This window comes from Dasypus novemcinctus, chromosome 30, assembly GCF_030445035.2.
Source record: "Dasypus novemcinctus isolate mDasNov1 chromosome 30, mDasNov1.1.hap2, whole genome shotgun sequence".
NCBI classification, from domain to species: Eukaryota; Metazoa; Chordata; class Mammalia; order Cingulata; family Dasypodidae; genus Dasypus; species Dasypus novemcinctus.
In genome coordinates, this window is record NC_080702.1 from 29,021,883 (window position 1) to 29,039,746 (window position 17,864).

Genomic DNA, 17,864 nt, shown 5'->3' on the forward strand with positions numbered 1-17,864 from the left:
CCCAGTGCCACCTGGAGAAGATGAGCAAGACAGCGAGCTGGCGTGACAGGCAGGCATGGTGAGCTGACGCCACGAAGAGACACAAAGAGGAAAGACAATGAGAGATACAACAAACCAGGGAGCTGTGGTGGCTAAAGCAATTGAGCGTCTCTCTCTGACATGGGAGGTCCTGGGTTCAGTTCCCGGTGCCTCCTAAAGAGAAGACGAGCAGACACAGAGAGCGCACAGCAAATGGACACAGGGAGTGCGAACAACAAGGGGGCAGGGGAGTAAGTAAATTAAATCTTTAAGAAAAAAAAGAACCATTGGATTATGCCCACGGGTGCTGTCGATTAAGAATTTGGATGGGGCATAGCAGGGAAAGCCGGTCTCTGGTTTGCGATACCTGTGGCCCTAGTTAGAAAAAACCCAAAGTTGGGGTGGCTTGATGCTGGGAGTCTGGACACATCAGGAGGCATAGTCCTTCGTGTCTGGTGGCAGATGCGCAGATGCTGGCTGGGGCCTTGGCTGGACCATCGCCTAGAATATCTACACAGTGGGCTCCCTGCGTTTCTGACTTGGGCTTCCTTCCATCATGGCGGCTGGGTCCCAAGCGAGCAAGACTTGAGTTCATGGCAATTTTATGCCTGGGCCGTGGAAGTCACATGGTGTCACTTCTGCTCTATTCTGCTGTTTGAGGCAGCCACAAAGCTTGCCCAGGCTCAAGGGGAGAGGCCAGAGACCCCTGTCCTTCAAGTGTCAAGGCCCTTACATGTATATAGAGCCAGGGAGATGGCTGAGGCCTCCTTGGAAAATACCACCTGCCCCAGCTAGTTTATCACGTAAAATGTATTTCTTCCTGTACTTAGCAGTCAAATATATATATATATATATATTTGGTACCAGGAATGAACCCAGGACCTCGTACGTGGGAGGCAGGCACTCAACCACTGAGCTACATCCACTCCCCAATGAGAGTTGGTTTGTTTTATTTTGGGAGGTAACGGGGATCAAACCCGGGACCTCATACATGGGAGGCAGGTGCTCAATCACTTCAGCTACATTCACCCACTTTCCCATGGTATGAGTAAGCTATAGTTATTCTGCTCAGGCTGTCCTGATAGATATCGAAATGCTTTCTGATTTTTCTTCATTTTATTTTGTTTTCGTTTTTTAAAGAGGCACGGGGGATTAAACCCAGGCCCTCATACATGGGAAGCAGGCACTCAAACTGCTGAGCCACACTCGCTCCCTCTGATTTTTTCTGGATGGCAAATGATGCCGCGACTTGTCTGTCTCCCTGCCTGTGTCCCAGTGTGGACGTGGAGAAGTTTCCCCGGCAGTGTGGGCTCCAAAAATTTCCCAGCCTTTTCTCCAGGGACAGACGTCCAGTGCTGTTGTGGCTTACACACTCAACCAGTGAATGAAAAGGATCAGGAGACGAGAGCTTTAGGCAGAGGTCGGCCACATGCAGGGCCTTTTCGGCCATCCTGAGGGGCTTGGATTGCATTCCCAGGGCAATGGGGAGCCATGCGAGGTCTTTGAGCAAAGGCGTGATGGATATGATTTATGATCTCCTCTCTGGCTGCGGAGTGGAAAAGACCCTGAGGGTATCAACACGTAGAAGCAGGAAGATGCGTTAGAAGGCAGCTATGTGTGTATGCAGGGGCGAGATACCTGGCCCCGGGTGGTGGCAGTGGACATCCAGGACATATTTGGACACGATGACAACACTACTTGCTGATGGGTGTGGCAGAGGGGCCTCCTGGGGGCGGGGCCTCCTGGGGGCGGGGCCTCCTGGGGGCGGGGCCTCCTAGAGGCGGGATTTCTGGGAGGCCGGGGCCATTCCTCAAGGCCGCCAGGGGGCGCTCCGGCAGGTAACTGTCGGCGTGGGCGGGGACAGAGTTAGAGCCCCTCTCTGATTGGCTGGCGGCGGTGATCAGTCCAGCGTGGGCCGCCAATGGCGAGAGCGGTAGCCATCACTCCGCCCCTGGCTCAAGAGTCCGCACTTCCCGGGGAGAGGCCGGGCAGGGCCAGGGCGAATCCCAAATCTGCACGGGCTGAGAGCAGCAGCCTCCGCGCCGGGTTGGTGGAAGGATTGAGTGGATCAGCGAGAAGGCAGTGGAGACAGGCCCTGGAGTTAGTGATGGGTGTGCCCTAGAATTCATTTACTCATTCATTCATTCATTCATTCATTCATTCATTCAATAGCTATGGAAATGGGATCCTGCTAAGTGAACAGCGTGGGATAGCACCGCCTCTGAAAACCTTTGCGTGGGCCTCTGGGAAATGGGGGGAATCATTCCGAGCTCTCAGGAACCCAGACCAAGCCCTGTGTGGGCCCGGACTCGGCCTCTTCTTCCCAGTCACATCCCCAAGACCCGGTGTTCCGTAGGTGTTTTGGAAAATAAATATTTCATGCATAGATTCATGAGATCAGGCTGCACTGTCTGAGAGGCGAGGGGAAAGTTGAGGCTCTTTGGTGGGTACACGCAAAAGGAAACGCGAGTATTGGTGGCAGTATTGAACCCCCACCCCCTCCCGCACAACTGGGGTACGATTCCTGGAACATAGAATTAGCCATTTAAAAGCGCACAAGCAAGAGCAGTGGCATTTAGTACACTCACAATGTCGTGCAACCGTCACCTCCATCTAGCTCCCAAGCACCTCCATCAGCCCCGAAGGAAACCGTGTAGCCGTTTGTACTCACTCCCCATTGTCCCCTGCTCCAGGGCTGGCGTCTACTAATCTTTCTGGCCACATATAACTGGAATCGAACAACATATGGCCGTTTGTGTCTGGCTTCTTTCACTCCCAGCACCCTATGTTCCAGGGTCATCCCCCTTGTAGCATGTTTCAGAACTTCATTTCTTTTCTATGGCTGATAGTAATCCTTCCTTCCTTCCTTCCTTCCTTCCTTCCTTCCTTCCTTCCTTCCTTCCTTCCTTCCTTCCTTCCTTCCTTCCTTCCTTCCTTCCTTCCTTCCTTCCTTCCTTCCTTCCTTCCTTCCTTCCTTCCTTCCTTCCTTCCTTCCTTCCTTCCTTCCTTCCTTCCTTCCTTCCTTCCTTCCTTCCTTCCTTCCTTCCTTCCTTCCTTCCTTCCTTCCTTCCTTCCTTCCTTCCTTCCTTCCTTCCTTCCTTCCTCTCCTCTTTCTTTCTTTCTTTCTCTCTCACTTTCTTTCTTCTTCTTTCTTCTTTTCTCTTTCTTTTTTCTTTCTTACTTTCTCTCTCTCTCTCTCTCTCTCTCTCTCTTTCTTTCTTTCTTTCTTTCTTGAATAGTAATCCATTGTATGGATTTCTTTCTTTCTTTCTTTCTTTCTTTCTTTCTTTCTTTCTTTCTTTCTTTCTTTCTTTCTCTCTCTCTCTTTCTTTCTTTCTTTCTTTCCTTCTTTCTTTCCTTCTTTCTCTCTCTCTCTCTCTTTCTTTCTTTCTTTCCTGAATAGTAATCCATTGTATGGATTTCTTTCTTTCTTTCTTTCTTTCTTTCTTTCTTTCTTTCTTTCTTTCTTTCTTTCTTTCTTTCTTTCTTTCTTTCTTTCTCTCTCTCTCTCTCTCTTTCTTTCCTTCTTTCTTTCCTTCTTTCTTTCCTTCTTTCTCTTTCTTTCCTAAATAGTAATCCATTGTATGGAACTTTTCTCTCTTTCTCTCTTTCTTTCTTTCTTGTAGTAATGAAAAGATTGGAAATAACCCAAAAAATGCCCAACAATAGAGGACTTATTAGGGAGATAACTGAATAGGCACTGGATGGAATGTTATGCAGTCATTTAAAAAGGAGGAGGACAGGGAGTGGATGTTGCTCAAGTGGTTGAGAGCCTGCTTCCCATGTGTGAGGTCCTGGGATCATTTCCCGGTACCTCCTTAAATAAATAAATAAATAAATAAATAAATAAGGAAAAAGAATGAGGATGGTATTAGGTTAGTGGATATGTATGGCAGGGGAAGAATAGAGGGACTGAGAGGTAACTGCTGGGGGGGGGTGGAGGGTACTTTTCAGAGTAATGAGAATGCTCTAATATTGATGGTGGTGATGAATTCACAGCTCTGTGACTCAGCCAAAAGCCACTGAAGGCACACTTTAGATGGGATGGGAATATATCTCAATAAAATTGCTATTTAAAAAAATAACCGACAGCCCTGAGTCCCAGCGGAGTGGCAGCCAACAACCTACTCTCCGGTTCATCAGACTCGCCCAGGACAACTAACAAAAGGAAGAGGATGGACAATGCCCATCCCAAAACACAGCGAGTATCTACACCTGCAGGCTAGACGGTTCCACCCGTCCTAAGCCCCTCTCAATCGGAAGCAGAGCGGGCACACCATCCCCAAATCCTCAAGATTGAGGAATGAACAAACATGAGAGGGGAGCGCAACTATGGACTAAAGTAGACTTATGATTATTCTTCCAGTGGAAGAGCTTGTATCATTGATACAAAGACAGGGGTCACCAGACGGAGAAGGAAGAACAGGTGTAACAGGAGGCATTTTGGGGACATGGGAACTGTGACATTGCAAGGACAGACACAGACCAGTATACATTCAGTCAAAACCTATAAAATCGTGTGGTGCAAAGTGTAAACCCTAACGTAAACTATAGACCTCGGTTAGTAGCACTGCTTCAATATGGGTTCATAATTGTAACAAACGTACCACACTAATGAAAGACGTTGTTAATGGGAGGAAAGTGTGGGAAGGGAAGGGGGTGAGGTATATGGGAATCCTCTATATTTTGGATATAACATTTTTGCAACCTAAAGCTTCTTTAAAAATAAAAATAACACAAAGAGAACGAGGCCACTCTCTATATTATCCGTCTCAAAGCGTGGAACAGCCGAGTCAGCCTCGTCCAGGAACTTGCTAGAAATGCAGATTCTCGGGCTCCACCCCAGACTCCCTGAGTCACTGTACAGAGGGGTATGTGTTCTGTTTTTACCTAGACTTACTTGAATGCCCGAAATAATTCATTTAAAAAGCAAAGGGCATGGAGTATAGGCTGTAAACTTTCCATCCTCGTTACATTTCTTGAACTTGATAACTGTTCCTAAAATGGTTACGTAAGTGAATGTCCTTGTTCTCGGGAAATAAATTTGGAAGTAGTAAGCGTTCACGGAGTATGGTTTACACAACCTACTCTCAAAGGTTTAGAAAAGAGATGGAGAGCTAGAATGTGGCAAACGCAGCACAACAAAAACGGCTGCATGCAGGTTTGGAGGGGGAGCGGTATGTCCAAATTCTCTGTATGGGATTTGCCTTATTGCTGCAACCGCCCTGAGGGTTTGCCATTCTTTAAAAATAAAACGTTAAAAAAAGAAAAGCAAGGGGTGGGGCAAGGGCGTAGCTGGCTTTCATATGTGTTTTAACACAGGAGCGGAAGCCTGTTTTAGGGCAGGGGAAGGCTTTTTCCTCGTCTTACATTTCTTTTTGAATAGACAATAACGCGCTCGTAGGTTAAAACGATGTGTAAAGTATAAAGTCCTCTCCCCACAACCCCATCCGTTCATTTGCATGTCCCTCCCTAACAGAAAAACTTTCCTGCTAGGCTCAGTATGCAAATACAAATCCAGGCAGCTGAGTTTTCTTACCTTCCCCTTACCTCAATAGACATGCTGTTCTGATCTTAAATCCATTCCGCCTTGGGTACATTCCTCGCTGGGATTTAAAGAGTTTCCGCAGTCTTCTGTACAGCATTGTAGGATGGGATTGGGTTATGCCTGGTGAGTTGGGAGAAGAGGGGGGGGGGGGGCTGGTAGAGCTGGGGGGAGCAAGGGGAGAGGCGGGCAGGGAGGGGAAGGCGCAGGGTGCGCGGGGACTGGCCTTTGCTGCGAGGGAAGTGGGAGCCATGGAAGGTTCTGGGGAGAGGAGGGACGGGCCCTGACTCTGGTGTTGCCCGGCGCCCTCTGGCCGCTGCAGAGGGAATAGTTGATGGGAGCAAGGGCAGGATCCGGGACACCAGGGCGTGACATATTAGGGGAGGGGGTGCCTCTGGGAGGGGGGACGGATGTGCTGTCATCGCAGATGTGCAGGGAGGGGGTCACACAACGAGAGGGGACGAGCGGGTGGCGGTGGGCGCCCGGGAGGGCCCGGGTGGGGCCGCCGCGCAGTGCCGAGAGCCGCCGCCAGAGGGCGCGCGCGCCCTGCTGCAGCCCCGGCGGGGGGGGGCGGCGCGGGAAGGGCAGGTCCCGCCGCTTCTCAGGGCGCCCCCCTCCCCCCCCAGCCTCGCAGCTCTGCACCTGGGTGCAAGATGCGGGCCGCCGAGGTGCCAGGTCCCGGCCAGGACACCCCCCCCAGATGCCTCCAGGGCCCCAAAACCTGGGACGCGGCCACCTCCCCTCACCCCCCTCCACCCCCCCCCCTCCACCGCCCCCCCCCCAGGCCCCTTGCTCTTTGCTTTTCCCAGGGTCTCCCCCCCATCATCTCAGGCCTCTGCAAAAGTGTCACCTCCTTGGAGCCCACCCCTGGCCCCGCAGGCTGCGGGTGGGAGTCCCCGGCCCGCCCCCTCTAAAGCACATCCGTTTTAATTTCTTAACCCCTGACACTCTCAAACCTGAATTATGAATTTTGGTCTGTGTCCCGGCTTTGTGTGACAGCGAAGATCTATTTTCTTTTCTTTTTTTTCCCCCGTCTTGTCCATTCCGTATTCCCACGGCCTGGCCTTTAATAGATGCTAAATTAGAGCTAAAGGAAGTTTTGTGTGATCTATTTTTTTTTAAAGATTTATTTTTATTTATTTCCCCTTCCCCCCTGTTGTCTGCTCTCTGTGTCCATTCACTGTGTGTTCTTCTGCGTCCACTTGCATCTTTGTCAGCGGCACCCGGAAACAGTGTCCCTTTTTTTTGTTATGTCATCTTGCTGGTCAGCTCTCCGTGTGTGCGGTGCCACTCCTGGGCAGGCTGCACTTTTTTCACATGGGGTGGCTCTCCTCACGGGCGCACTCCTTGCGCGTGGGGCTCCCCTACGTGGGGACACCCCTGCGTGGCAGGGCACTCCTTGCGCGCATCAGCACTGCGCATGGGCCAGCTCCACACGGGTCAGGAGGCCCTGGATTTGAACCCTGGACCCTCCATATGGTAGGCGGACACTCTATCAGTTGACCCACGACCGCTTCCCTGATCTATTTATCTTTAAAAAAAAAAAAAGGCAATTAAACATTAAAAAAATAAATAAAGGAAGTAAAGTAAAAAATAGATGCTAATTTAAAAATAAAGAAGCAAAGGAAAAAGCAGAAATGTGCGTTGCTGCTGGCTTCTGGTGCTTGCTCTGTATCAGCTTCAGTTTTACATGCCTTCCATAAATTGTCTCATTGAGGTATTAGGTACTGCCCATCTCACAGAGATGGTCCAGAGTGGGTAAGCAGCTAGACAGAGGTTGCACAGCCAGGAAATCGCAAGACTGGGATTCGAACCCAAGAAGCCCGGTTCGGAGCCTGATTTTGGTAAATGAATGGGGGGGGCCTCAGCCGTTTATGCCCTCAGCCCCCCTCCCCATCATTCGACCTGCGTTTCCCACAGGCCGGCAGGCCCAGCCCTCTGCTCCCCCTGCCTGCCTGGGAGGCGGGGCGACAACTCAGCAGGGTCTGGTTTACTCTCCTCCCTGCTTGCAGGTTCCCAGCTATGCCTCCCACGTGGGGGGGGCGGGGGAAGGCTAGCGATTTAAAGACGATCCGAAGAGCCCAGAGGCCACTCGCCAGACAGCAGGGTCCGCTGCCCAGGACCCTGAGCCCCTTCCCGCAGAGATCGACAAACGGACAGACAGATGCTCCTCGGCCAGATAGCCACTCTTCTGAGCCTGCTCGGCGGGGCCCAGCTGCTTTCAGGCTGGGGGAGACCCCGGGGCCCCCCAGCTCGGCCCCGGGGGGCCCCTGCCCACCAGCCCCGGGCGGCGGGCCCCCCGGGGCCGGCCTCCGCCCTGGGCAGCTGGCGAGCCTTCCTGCGCCTGCAGAGAGCCCCGCGGTGGGGTCCTGACAGGCTGCCCGGTGGGCAGGAGTGGGGTCCCACCGTGGCCCTGCCGCTGGCCCCCCAGGAAGTGGCTCGGGAGTCTTGCAAAGCCACGCCTTTCACTCAGGTAAGCGGGTGCGCGCTCTGGACTCGGACAGACCGGGGTTCGAGCCCTGCCCCTTCCACCTCAAGGTCTCTGGGCCTCGGTTTCTTCTTTTGTCTAACCGGGCATCAGCTCTGGGGGTTGAGCGCCTGCCTCTCCCTGTCTCCAGCATCTGCTAACTGCCGCTGTCCCCACCCACCCCAGGGTTTATTTTCCACTCAGTTGCCAGAGGAGACTGTGAGCCCCTGAATCAGAGCACCCTCCTCCTTCCTCTCCCCAGAACCTTCCATGACTCCCACCTTACTCGGAGCAAAAAACCAAAGTCCTCCACGCAGCCCACCAGGCCCTGCCCCCTCACCTCCTCCCGCTTTTCCCCTCTGCCCCTGCCACAAGGGCTGCCTTGCTCTCTCTCGGGCGCACCAAGGTTGCGCCTACCCCAGGGCCTTTGCACGCACTGTTTTCCTGTCCTTGCATGCTCTCCCTCCAGAGCGCGCCGTGGCTCCCCTCTCCTCCTTCCTTGTTTCTCTTCCAATGTTATTTGTTTAAAAAGTCAGCGCCTCCCACCCCAGCCCCCTTTTCCGGCTTTATTTCTCTCTGCAACACGGTGCTTAGTTTTATTGTGGCATTTCTTGTCTGGATCCCTCACGAGAACGTAAGCCCAGGACGTGGGTTTTTATCTGTTCTGTTCGCTTCTGGGTTGCCATCTCCAGGCCCAGAGCCTGGCCCCCAGCAGGTATCCGGTAAGTGTTTGTTGAGTGAATAAAGGAGCACCCGTAGCACCTGCCTCTTCAGCAGTGGTCAGCAGTCTGAAGGAGTTGGGGACCGCTCACCCGGCTGCATACAGTCGGCGCTCCATCAGAGCAGAAGTTGAGGCCCAGGCTTCCACCGGGTGTGTCTGGCTCAACTCCCGCTTCCGGCGGCTTCCCTTCTCTGCGTCTCGACTACCACCTCTGGAAAACGGTTGACGGGACCGTGCCCGTTGATCTGTTAGTCATTCAGCAAACCTTGGCCGAGAGGCCGGGCCCTGTGGGGTTGACGGCACAGCCCTGGGGCCAGGTTGCTTTGGCCTGAATCCTGGTCCTGCCGCTTCACAGTCACAGGGCTGCCACCACCACCCCCCCCACAGCCAGGAAGAGACCCCCGGGTCGGGGACCCAGCCCCACAGCCTTACCCGGAGAGTCCCGTGTGTGCGAATCTCAGCCAGCCTTAGATCTTCTTACAAAGCCCCTACGGCAGGACCTCCCTGCCTTCCGGTCAATCATACCACCCAATACAAACTCCAACAAACAAATCATAGAAACAAATTCAAAAAAATAAATTCAAGGAGAAATACACGTTCAAGTACACATTCAAATACAATTTCAAATAAACAAGTACTATAAACAAATTAAGTACAAATTCAGACAAATAAATAATATAAACAAATTCAAGACAATAACAAATTCGAGTAAAAAACAAATTCAAATGCAATTCAAATAAACAAGGAATATAAACAAAAAGTTAAAATACAAAATCAAATAAACAAATAATAGAAACAAATTCCAGAAAATAAATTCAAGTATAAATACAAATTCCAATAAGCAAAATAATAGAAACAAATTCCAGACAATAAATTCAAGTACAAATACAGGTTCAACTACAAATTCAACTACAATTTTAAATAAACAAGTACTATAAACAAATATAACCAAATTAAGTGCAAATTCAAATAAACAAATAATATAAACAAATTCAAGACAATAACAAATTCAAGTACAGAACCAAATTCAAATACAAACTCAAACCCAATTCAAATACAATTGCCAATAAACAAGTAATGTCAACAAATATGAACAAAGTCAAATACAAATTCAAATACAATGTCTAATAAACAAGTAATACAAACAAATAGGAACCAAGTCAAATACAAATTCAAATCAACAAGTAATATACAGAAATTCAAATACAAATTCAAATCGACACATAATATAAACAAATTCAAGAACATAACACATCCAAGTACCAACACAAATTCAAATACAAGTTCAAACAAACAAATAATATAAACAAAGATGAACAAATTCAAATACAATTTCAAAGAAGCAAATAAGAGAAACAAAGATAAGCCAATTCCAATACAAATTCAAATAAACGAATAATAGAAACAAATTCAAGGAAAGGACACAGACCTGCCCGTGGCCAGAGTGGTGTGCAGAACGAGACTTGGATCTACCGAGATGCCTGTGTGTGCGCTGCGTGCAGGGCAGGTGCGTGTGCTTGTGTGTGTGCCTGCCTGTGTGTGTGGTTTACCCCTGGGGAAGCTTCTGAGCTCCAGGGAGGGTGCTCCCAGCGCCCACCGCCGGGGCAAAGGGCTGGAGGCAGGAGGGAGTTTGGATGGACATCAAGGAGCACTGGAGTGAGAGAAAGGGAAGAGGTGACGGCAGGGAGGGGAGGGGGCACAGAACTCAGGGCTCCTGGGTGGCAGGGAACTACTTGATCTTACCCTAAGGCAGGTGAGAAGCCTCTGGGGTGTGTGTGCACAGGCTTTAATCAGAGAAAGGCTTTGATCTGGGGGCGAGTTGACAGACCCACCTCTATGGAGAGGAATCACGTAAGGGGTTCACATTTATCCATCACCGACAGAATACTTGCTTATACCTGTAACCCATCTTGCTGTATTCTTGAGCAATCAATTCCCTCTGTTAAATTCCCTCTGTTGAAAGACCTAGAAGGTTTCCTTTTTTTTTGGGGGGGGGCGGGGAAACTTGGGGAGGAAATAGGCCCAGAGAGGTAGAGCCACTCACTCCAAGTCACACAGCCGGGAGGCGGGCCGAAGCAGAATCGGGAACCCCGGCAGCCTGGGGTGGGCGTGCGTGGAAGGGTGGGTGCGAGAGCTGGGGTCCACGGCCCTGACGCCATCTCCCCGCCTCTGGTTGCAGGTCATCTCCCGGCCCGGCTGCACGGCCGCCCGCCTCCGCAATCAGCTCTGCTTTGGTCGCTGCTCTTCCCTCTTCGTCCCCGGCTCGGACCCCGGCCCGCTCGCCCTCTGCAACGGCTGCGTGCCCGCTCGCCGGCGCTGGGTGCCCGTGGTCCTGCGGTGCCGGGTGGGCGACCCGCCCTCCCGCTGGCGGCGGGTCAAGACGTCCGCGGCGCTGGTCCAGGGGTGTCGGTGTAGCTCGAAGCTGTGAGCCCGGAACCGGGCTTGGGCCCCTGGACGCGCGCATCGGGGAGGTGGGGAGGCAGAGAGGGACACGACCTGGGTGACACATACCAGGTCAAGACACCGGAGACGAATGGACCCTGGGGTCCTGCCCCAAGGCCAGAACCCCTAGTGAGCCGAGCGTCTCCCGCGCGCAGTCCACGGCAGCCCTGTGAGATGCGCGTCGGTAGCACCCCCATTTTACAGATGAGGAAACTGAGGCCCGAGCCCCGCCATCTCTTGTCCAGGTGGCAGGACCTCTCCCCAAATGAGCCAGAGACACACTCCCAAGTCTCAGGGAGGACAGAGAGACCCACCCAGGCCTGGAGACAAAGTCCTGCCCCCCCCCCCAGGTCCCCCAGGAGTACCGGGAAACCAAGGCAGACAGACAGGGGCAGAATCTGGGGCCTCCAGGAGTGCACCCGCGTGCTGGCTGCCGCCCCTTCTCTTGGAGGTACCTGCAGCCCCCCACCCTACCCGGGCGTCCCACCCGGCCCCAGCGTGGCCTTCTGTGGGTCCCATAAAGATCGGCCCAGCCCAGCTGTGTCTGTGTCGTGCGTTTGTGTCTCTCGTCCTGGGAGGGGGTGGACAGAGGGGTTTGGGGGGCCCCCGCTGGGTGAGGGCGGTGGGGCGGCTCTGGGCGGCTGGAACCAGAGCCCGAGCAGATGGGCCCGTCTGGCACAGGCGCGCGGACATGTGGCGCCTCCCAATGCCCCCCCCTCACCCGTCGCCCTCCCCGCGGCGCTCCCTGCCCCCTTCCTGCCGCAGGAAGGGAGGTCCCAGGTAAAGGGACCTGAGGAAACAGATGCACCAGTGGGGGGGCGTGGGAGCCCGCGACCTCTGACCCCGCGCTCCGGGGCCGCGACAGGGTGGGAATGGGCAGGACGCGAGGCTCCCAAGACTGTGCCGGAAGGGCGCAAGTGGGGGAAGGGGGGGGGCTCGTGAGGGACCGGTGGGGGGAGACCCCCTGCCCGCCCACCCCCCGCCGTCTGCTGGACCCAACCCCAGGCTGGGTCCAAGCGGGCAGCTCAGCCCTGGCGGCTCCCCCCACGCGCCCCCTCAGCTGTGCCCACCTCCTGCCAGCCTGGGGGAGGGGGGGGGAGCCAGCTGGGAACCTCGGTGCCAGGGAGGGGGGCCCCCGGAGGCCTCCTTGTCCCCTCCCGGGCAGTGCCAGCCGGCCCCCGGCCCCCCACCCCCAGGCCCGGGAATGGGTGGGTAAGGAGGGCTGGGGGAGCAGGGGGGGGAGGGGCGGGGGATGCAGGTGCCACAGGCGCTGGCACGGGGGCCGCTAATCAGGTTTGCCAGCGCCATCTGTCACAGCGCGAGCATCTGGGCCTCAAGGTGACCTTGTCACCCTCAGTTACAATTATGAGCTTGGCATCTGTATTAAAGTCCGCCAGCCAGCGCGGGGGGGGGGGGGGGGGGGGGGAGGGCCGGGGCTGGGCGCGGGAGGGGCGGGGAGGGAGGGCTGGGGCTGGGCGCGGGGGCGTGCGGCGCGCCCCGTCCCTGGGGGGGGAGTACCGTTCCCGGGAGGGGGGGAGCCGGGGGGGGGGGCGGGCTGCCAAGTCATGGGGCTTCTCTGGGCTGCCGGGAGCGCGCGTGAGTAAGTGGGCGCGGGCAGGCGCCTGCCAGGCCCGGCCTCCATGCAGGGCTGGGAGTGTGTGTGTGTGTGGGTGGGGGGCAGGTTGTGTGCCTCTCTGTGTCTGGGCGCCTGGGTGGGGATCTGGGGGAGCAGCTCTGAGATGGAGTGGGGAGCCCAGACGACGCGTGTGGGGTGTCTTCGGGTGATGGCGTGTGTCGCAGCGCAAGCGTGTGGCAGGGGTGTGCAAGGCTGCACGTTTGGACTGTTGCACGCCGTGTGTAGCATGCTGCTGAGTGTGTGAGTGTGTAAACGCCGGGAAGGGGCAGCAGCTGGGAGAGGCTGGGGGGCCACTGTGGGTTTTGCTCCTGTCCCCCCGCCACCCCCCACTGCTTTGACTCCAATCTGCAGGATTCCCAGGAGTTGGGGGGCTGCGGTCTCAGGCAGACTTTGAATTCTGTGCTGAAGGTTTCCACGTCTTGGTTTCTAGACTCTGGATTCTTTTTTTTTTTTTTCTCAGGATTTATTTTATTTATTTGCCCTCTCACCCCGCCCATTGCTTGCCCTCGCTGTCTGCTCTCTTGTGTCCATTCGCTGTGTCGGCTCGTCTTCTCTTTAGGAGGCACCGGGAATCGAACCTGGGACCTCCCGTGTGGGAGGAAGATGCCCGATTGCTTGAGTCACCTCCGCTCCCTGCTTTGTTGTGCCTCTCATTGTGTTTCTCTCTTTTTTTTTTTCCCCTCTTTAATGAGTATATATTAATCTTTTTTTTAAAACTTCATTTTGTACATTTAATAACTGAAAATGAAAAAGAAAACACAGTGGATAGATGCCGGATTCTAAGATCAGATCTTTGGATCCCAGACACGGGACGGTGGGATCTGAAGTCTGGGACCCTGGAAGGCTCAGTTCTGGTTTCGGCTTCAGAATTTGGGGCCTGTGAGTCCAGATTTCGGATTCCGGCCTTGGGTCTCTCGCCTGGGCCTGTGTTTCTCCGAGGCAAGGCCGCCCCCTCCACCCTGACCCCACCTAACGGGTGCAGAGAGCGCACTTGGCCACCAGGGGCCACCCTTGGTCCAAGTTTGGGCCAGGCTGCCCTGAGTACCCAGGAGTAAGGGAATCAACTTGGCCTGACTTGACCTTGCCTTCTGGGGAAGGGGGCGGGGGGTGGGGGGCGAGAACTCCCCTTCTTGCCCTCGCTACCTCTGCTGGGGAATGACGTCAGCCCCCACCCACTCAAGCCCAGAGAATTGGTCCCAACGTCCCCCCGCCCCCCAGCGTTCCTGACCCATGGGCCAGGCCTCTGGGTCGGTGGGACAGACACGGGGTCCAGGGGTCTATGAAAACGCGTGTTCTGGTGGAGCCGCGTGCGGAGGGGCACAACGGTGCCTGCTGGTGGCCGTGTGGCCGCAGGACCGCCAGGGGGTCCCTCTGACGCAGGGTCGCAGTCCTTGGAGGAGACCCCCCCCATATGTGCGTCTGACTGTGGGGGTCACGAGGGCATCGGCGGGTGCGACGGCGACGGTACGGGTGGGTGCCCCTCTGTCCATCCGGGCGAGGACGCCTCGAGGTGGGTGGACAGGCTCTGAGGTCACAGGGTGTCCCCAGCAGGTGTCTGCAGGGGTGGAGGGCAGGGGGCGTGTGTCAACCTAGTGAAAGGGGGGGGCCAAGGCGGGCGGGGCCCCTGGGATTGGGGGCTGGGGGGGGTCCCACCTGCCATTTCCTGTCCCACCACTTGGCCACACCTGGGTGTCTGTGCCCTCGCCCCCCCCCCCCCGTCTAGGGCTGGGTGTCCCTGGGAAAGGGGGGGGGCCCCTGTGCTCCCCCAGGCCCCGGGCTGGACACTGAAGGACTGACAGTTCCCCGCTTCCGTTCCCCCCCCTCCATCTCCCACCCCTCTCTCCTCCCTCCTTTACGTTCCTCTGCACATGGGCCATCTCTGTCTGTCTGTCTGTCCGTCTCCCACCGCCTTCCCCCCTTCTCTGCCTCCTCTCCCCCCCCAGGGTCTCTCCTCCTCCGGGGTCTCTCTCCGTCTCTGCCATCCCGGGCTCCCCGCGTGGGTCCGGGTGGGTCCCGGGCGGCCGGGCCGGGGCGCCGGGGCGAACAATGCCCCATTCACGCGGCCCGCCGGCGCCATGGCAACGCGCCCGCCCCGCCCTCTCCGCGCGCGTGCCAAGAGGGTGCCATGGTTACGTCAGGCGCGCCCCCCCCCCCCCCGCGCCCGCGCGCGCCCCCGCGCCCCGCGCGCGCTCCATTCGGGGCCGGGCCGGCAGGGGGCGCCCGGCGCGCGCCTCTGCCGGGGCGCTCCCCCCCCTCCCCCACCCCCGCAGGGACCTTCCGCCGCTCCGTGCCTCAGTCTCCCCATCTGTAAAGCATCGGGCGAGAGCAGAGTGAGCTCATGGGGCCCCGCGGCTCTGACAACTGTGTCTGCTCCGTGCGCGCGCGTGTGTGCGTGTGTGTGTGTGTGTGTGTGAGACACGGTGACGGTGCGGCGTGGGGGGGGGCTCGGGCGCCTGTGTGTTTGTGTGGCCGGGGTTTCGTGCGTCCCCGGGTTTGCACGCCCGGTGCGCGAGTCGGTGACAGCGAGCTGTCACACTGGTGGGTGTCGATGGCGTGTGTGCGGTTGTGAGTGGCGCGTCTGGGTGTGCAGAAGCTACCGTGCGCAACCGGGGTGGGGGGGGTTGGTCCGAGGGCAGGAGCCTGGCTGAGGACACCCCCCCCCTCACCTGAGCGCCTCCTGGCACAGAAGGGGGTGCTCAGCTGCCTGGGACCTCTGACTCCCCACAGGTTCAGGAGAGCCCCAGCTGATGAATATTCATGAGGCGAGGGGGGGGCTGGCACCCCCTGCCAACAGCTGCGCAGCCATTAGCTCCCCCCCCCCAGCCTGACTTGGACTGACTGTGGAGGGGAGAGGGGGTGTCACCGTGGGCCTGTCACTGCCTCTGTGACTTGGGGGTCTGGGGGGGGGTCCTAGTGACTTTCAGGGGGCCCCATCAGCCTGCCTGGCTGCTGTCTCAATGTTATGACAGACACCAGGGGACCGACTGTTTGTGTGACAAGCTGGCCTTGTCACTGTTGGGGTGGCCACCGCTAACTGTTCCTTTGTAGCCGTGTCAGGGACGCGGTGTTGCGTGGCGGTGAGAGGTGTGCGCGTGTCAGCTGCCACGGCGAGACCGAGCGTGTGTTAGCCACGTGGCCGTGGACGTGCCAGCTGCCTGCTGTGTGACACCGTGACAGGGTGCTGCCGTGTCGTTGCTGCAGCTGGTTTGGTCCCGGCGAGGGACTGTGTGTGTCCCAGGCGGGGGGACACGGGGTAGGAGCTGCTTTCCCAGGCTCCAGACTGGGCAGGGCAGGGGCGCAGCGGGGCCACGGGGCTGCCACAGCTGCAGGGCCCCCCCCCCGGGACTGTGTCAGTGTGTGCCTGCTGGTCGGTGTGGCGTGGGTGCTGAGTGAGCGCCGGAGAGTGCAGGGACCATGGCTGTCTGTGAGCTCGGGGCTGTGGCGTGTGTGGCCGGAATGGTTGAGGGCATGACACTCAGTGCCAGTGTGGCTGTGTGACAGTGTGTCCATATGCGACAATGCGGCAAAGGCTACGACAGCATGATGCCGTGTTACAGCTCGGCTGAGGGTGTAACGCTGTGTGTGACAGTGCGGCTGAAGCCATGGCAGTGTAGCTGAGCGTTACTGTGGCTGTGTGTGATAGTGTGACAGTGTGACAGCATGGCTGCAGGCGTGAATGTGTGACAGTGGGTGATGGCGTGGCAAAAGGTATGACAGAATGGATGCGTGTGACAGTGTGACTGCGTGACAGTGTCTGTGTGACAGTTTGTGTGTGACAGCATGTCTGTGTGAGACAGATGACTTACGTTGTGACAGTGTGTGTGGGACTGTGACTGAGAATGTGACAGTGTAGCTGAGTGTCAGTGTGGCTGTGTGTGATGGTGTGACTGTATGACAGCAAGGCTGAGGGTGTGGATGTGTGACAGTGTGACAAAAGGTGTGACAGCATGAACATGTACCAGCATGGATGTGTGTGAGTGTGACTGTGTACAGTGTGTCTGGGGCTATAACGTGTGTCTGTGGGTGACAGGGTGTCCTTGGGGCTATAACATGTGTCTGTGGGTGACAGGGTGTCCATGCGTGACAGCATGGCTGTGTGACAGCATGGCAAAGAATATGACAGCACAGTATGTGTGACAGCATGGCTGATGGTGTGACAGAGTGTGTGTGACAGTGCAACTGAGAATGACAGTGAGGCTGTGTGACAGCATGGCTGAGCGTGTGAATGTGTGACAGTGTGTGACAGTGTGGCAAAGATTATGACAGCATGGCTATGTGTGAAAGGGTGGCAGAGGGTGACAGTATGTGTGAGCGTGGCTGTGTGTGATGGATCTGTGACAGCCTGGTGGTGTGTGATAGCATGTCCATGTGTGACAGTGAGAATGTGTGTGAGAGCATGGTTGTATGTGACAGTGTGTCTGTGACATCATGGTGGCGTGACAGCATGTCTGTGTGACAGCATGGCTATGTGGGACAGTGTGTCTGTAAGAGCATGGCTGTGACAGTATGTCTGTGCATGACACAAAGACATGGAGAGTGTGTCCATGTGTGACAGCATGGCTGTGTGCAACAGTGTGTTGGGTGTGACAGCATGGATGTGCGTGACAGTGTGTCCATGTGTGATAGAGCGCCTTGTGTGTGACAGTGTGTCATGTGTGACAGTGTGTCCATGTGTGACAGCGTGTCTGTACATAATGGCGTGTCCATGTGCGACAGTGTCTATGTGCAAGTGTGTCATGTGTGACAACATGGACGTGTGTGACCATGTGTCGTGTGTGACAGCATGCCTGTGTGCAAGTGTGCCATGACAGCACAGACATGCGTGAGTGTGTCACGTGTGGCATGTACCTGTGTGAAGTGTCATGTGCGACGGCGTGCCTCTGTGAAGTGTGTCATGTGCGATGGTGTGCCTGTGTGAAGTGTGACAGCGTGAACATGTGCGACAGTGTGCCTGTATGAAGCGTGGATGTGTGTGACAGTGTGTCATGTGCGACAGTGTGCCTGTGTGACAGTGTGTCATGTGTGACATGATGCC

General features: G+C 55.9%; 1 protein-coding gene across 1 annotated transcript; it reads left to right on the forward strand.

Annotated features, from left to right (window-relative positions):
* The first annotated feature begins 7,727 nt into the window (after window positions 1-7,727).
* DAND5 (DAN domain BMP antagonist family member 5) lies at window positions 7,728-11,179 on the forward strand. The gene is made up of 2 exons (XM_058290312.1): window positions 7,728-8,036; window positions 10,931-11,179. The coding sequence occupies exons 1-2, from the start codon at window positions 7,728-7,730 to the stop codon at window positions 11,177-11,179; spliced, it is 558 nt and encodes a 185-aa protein (XP_058146295.1).
* Window positions 11,180-17,864: the final 6,685 nt, after the last annotated feature.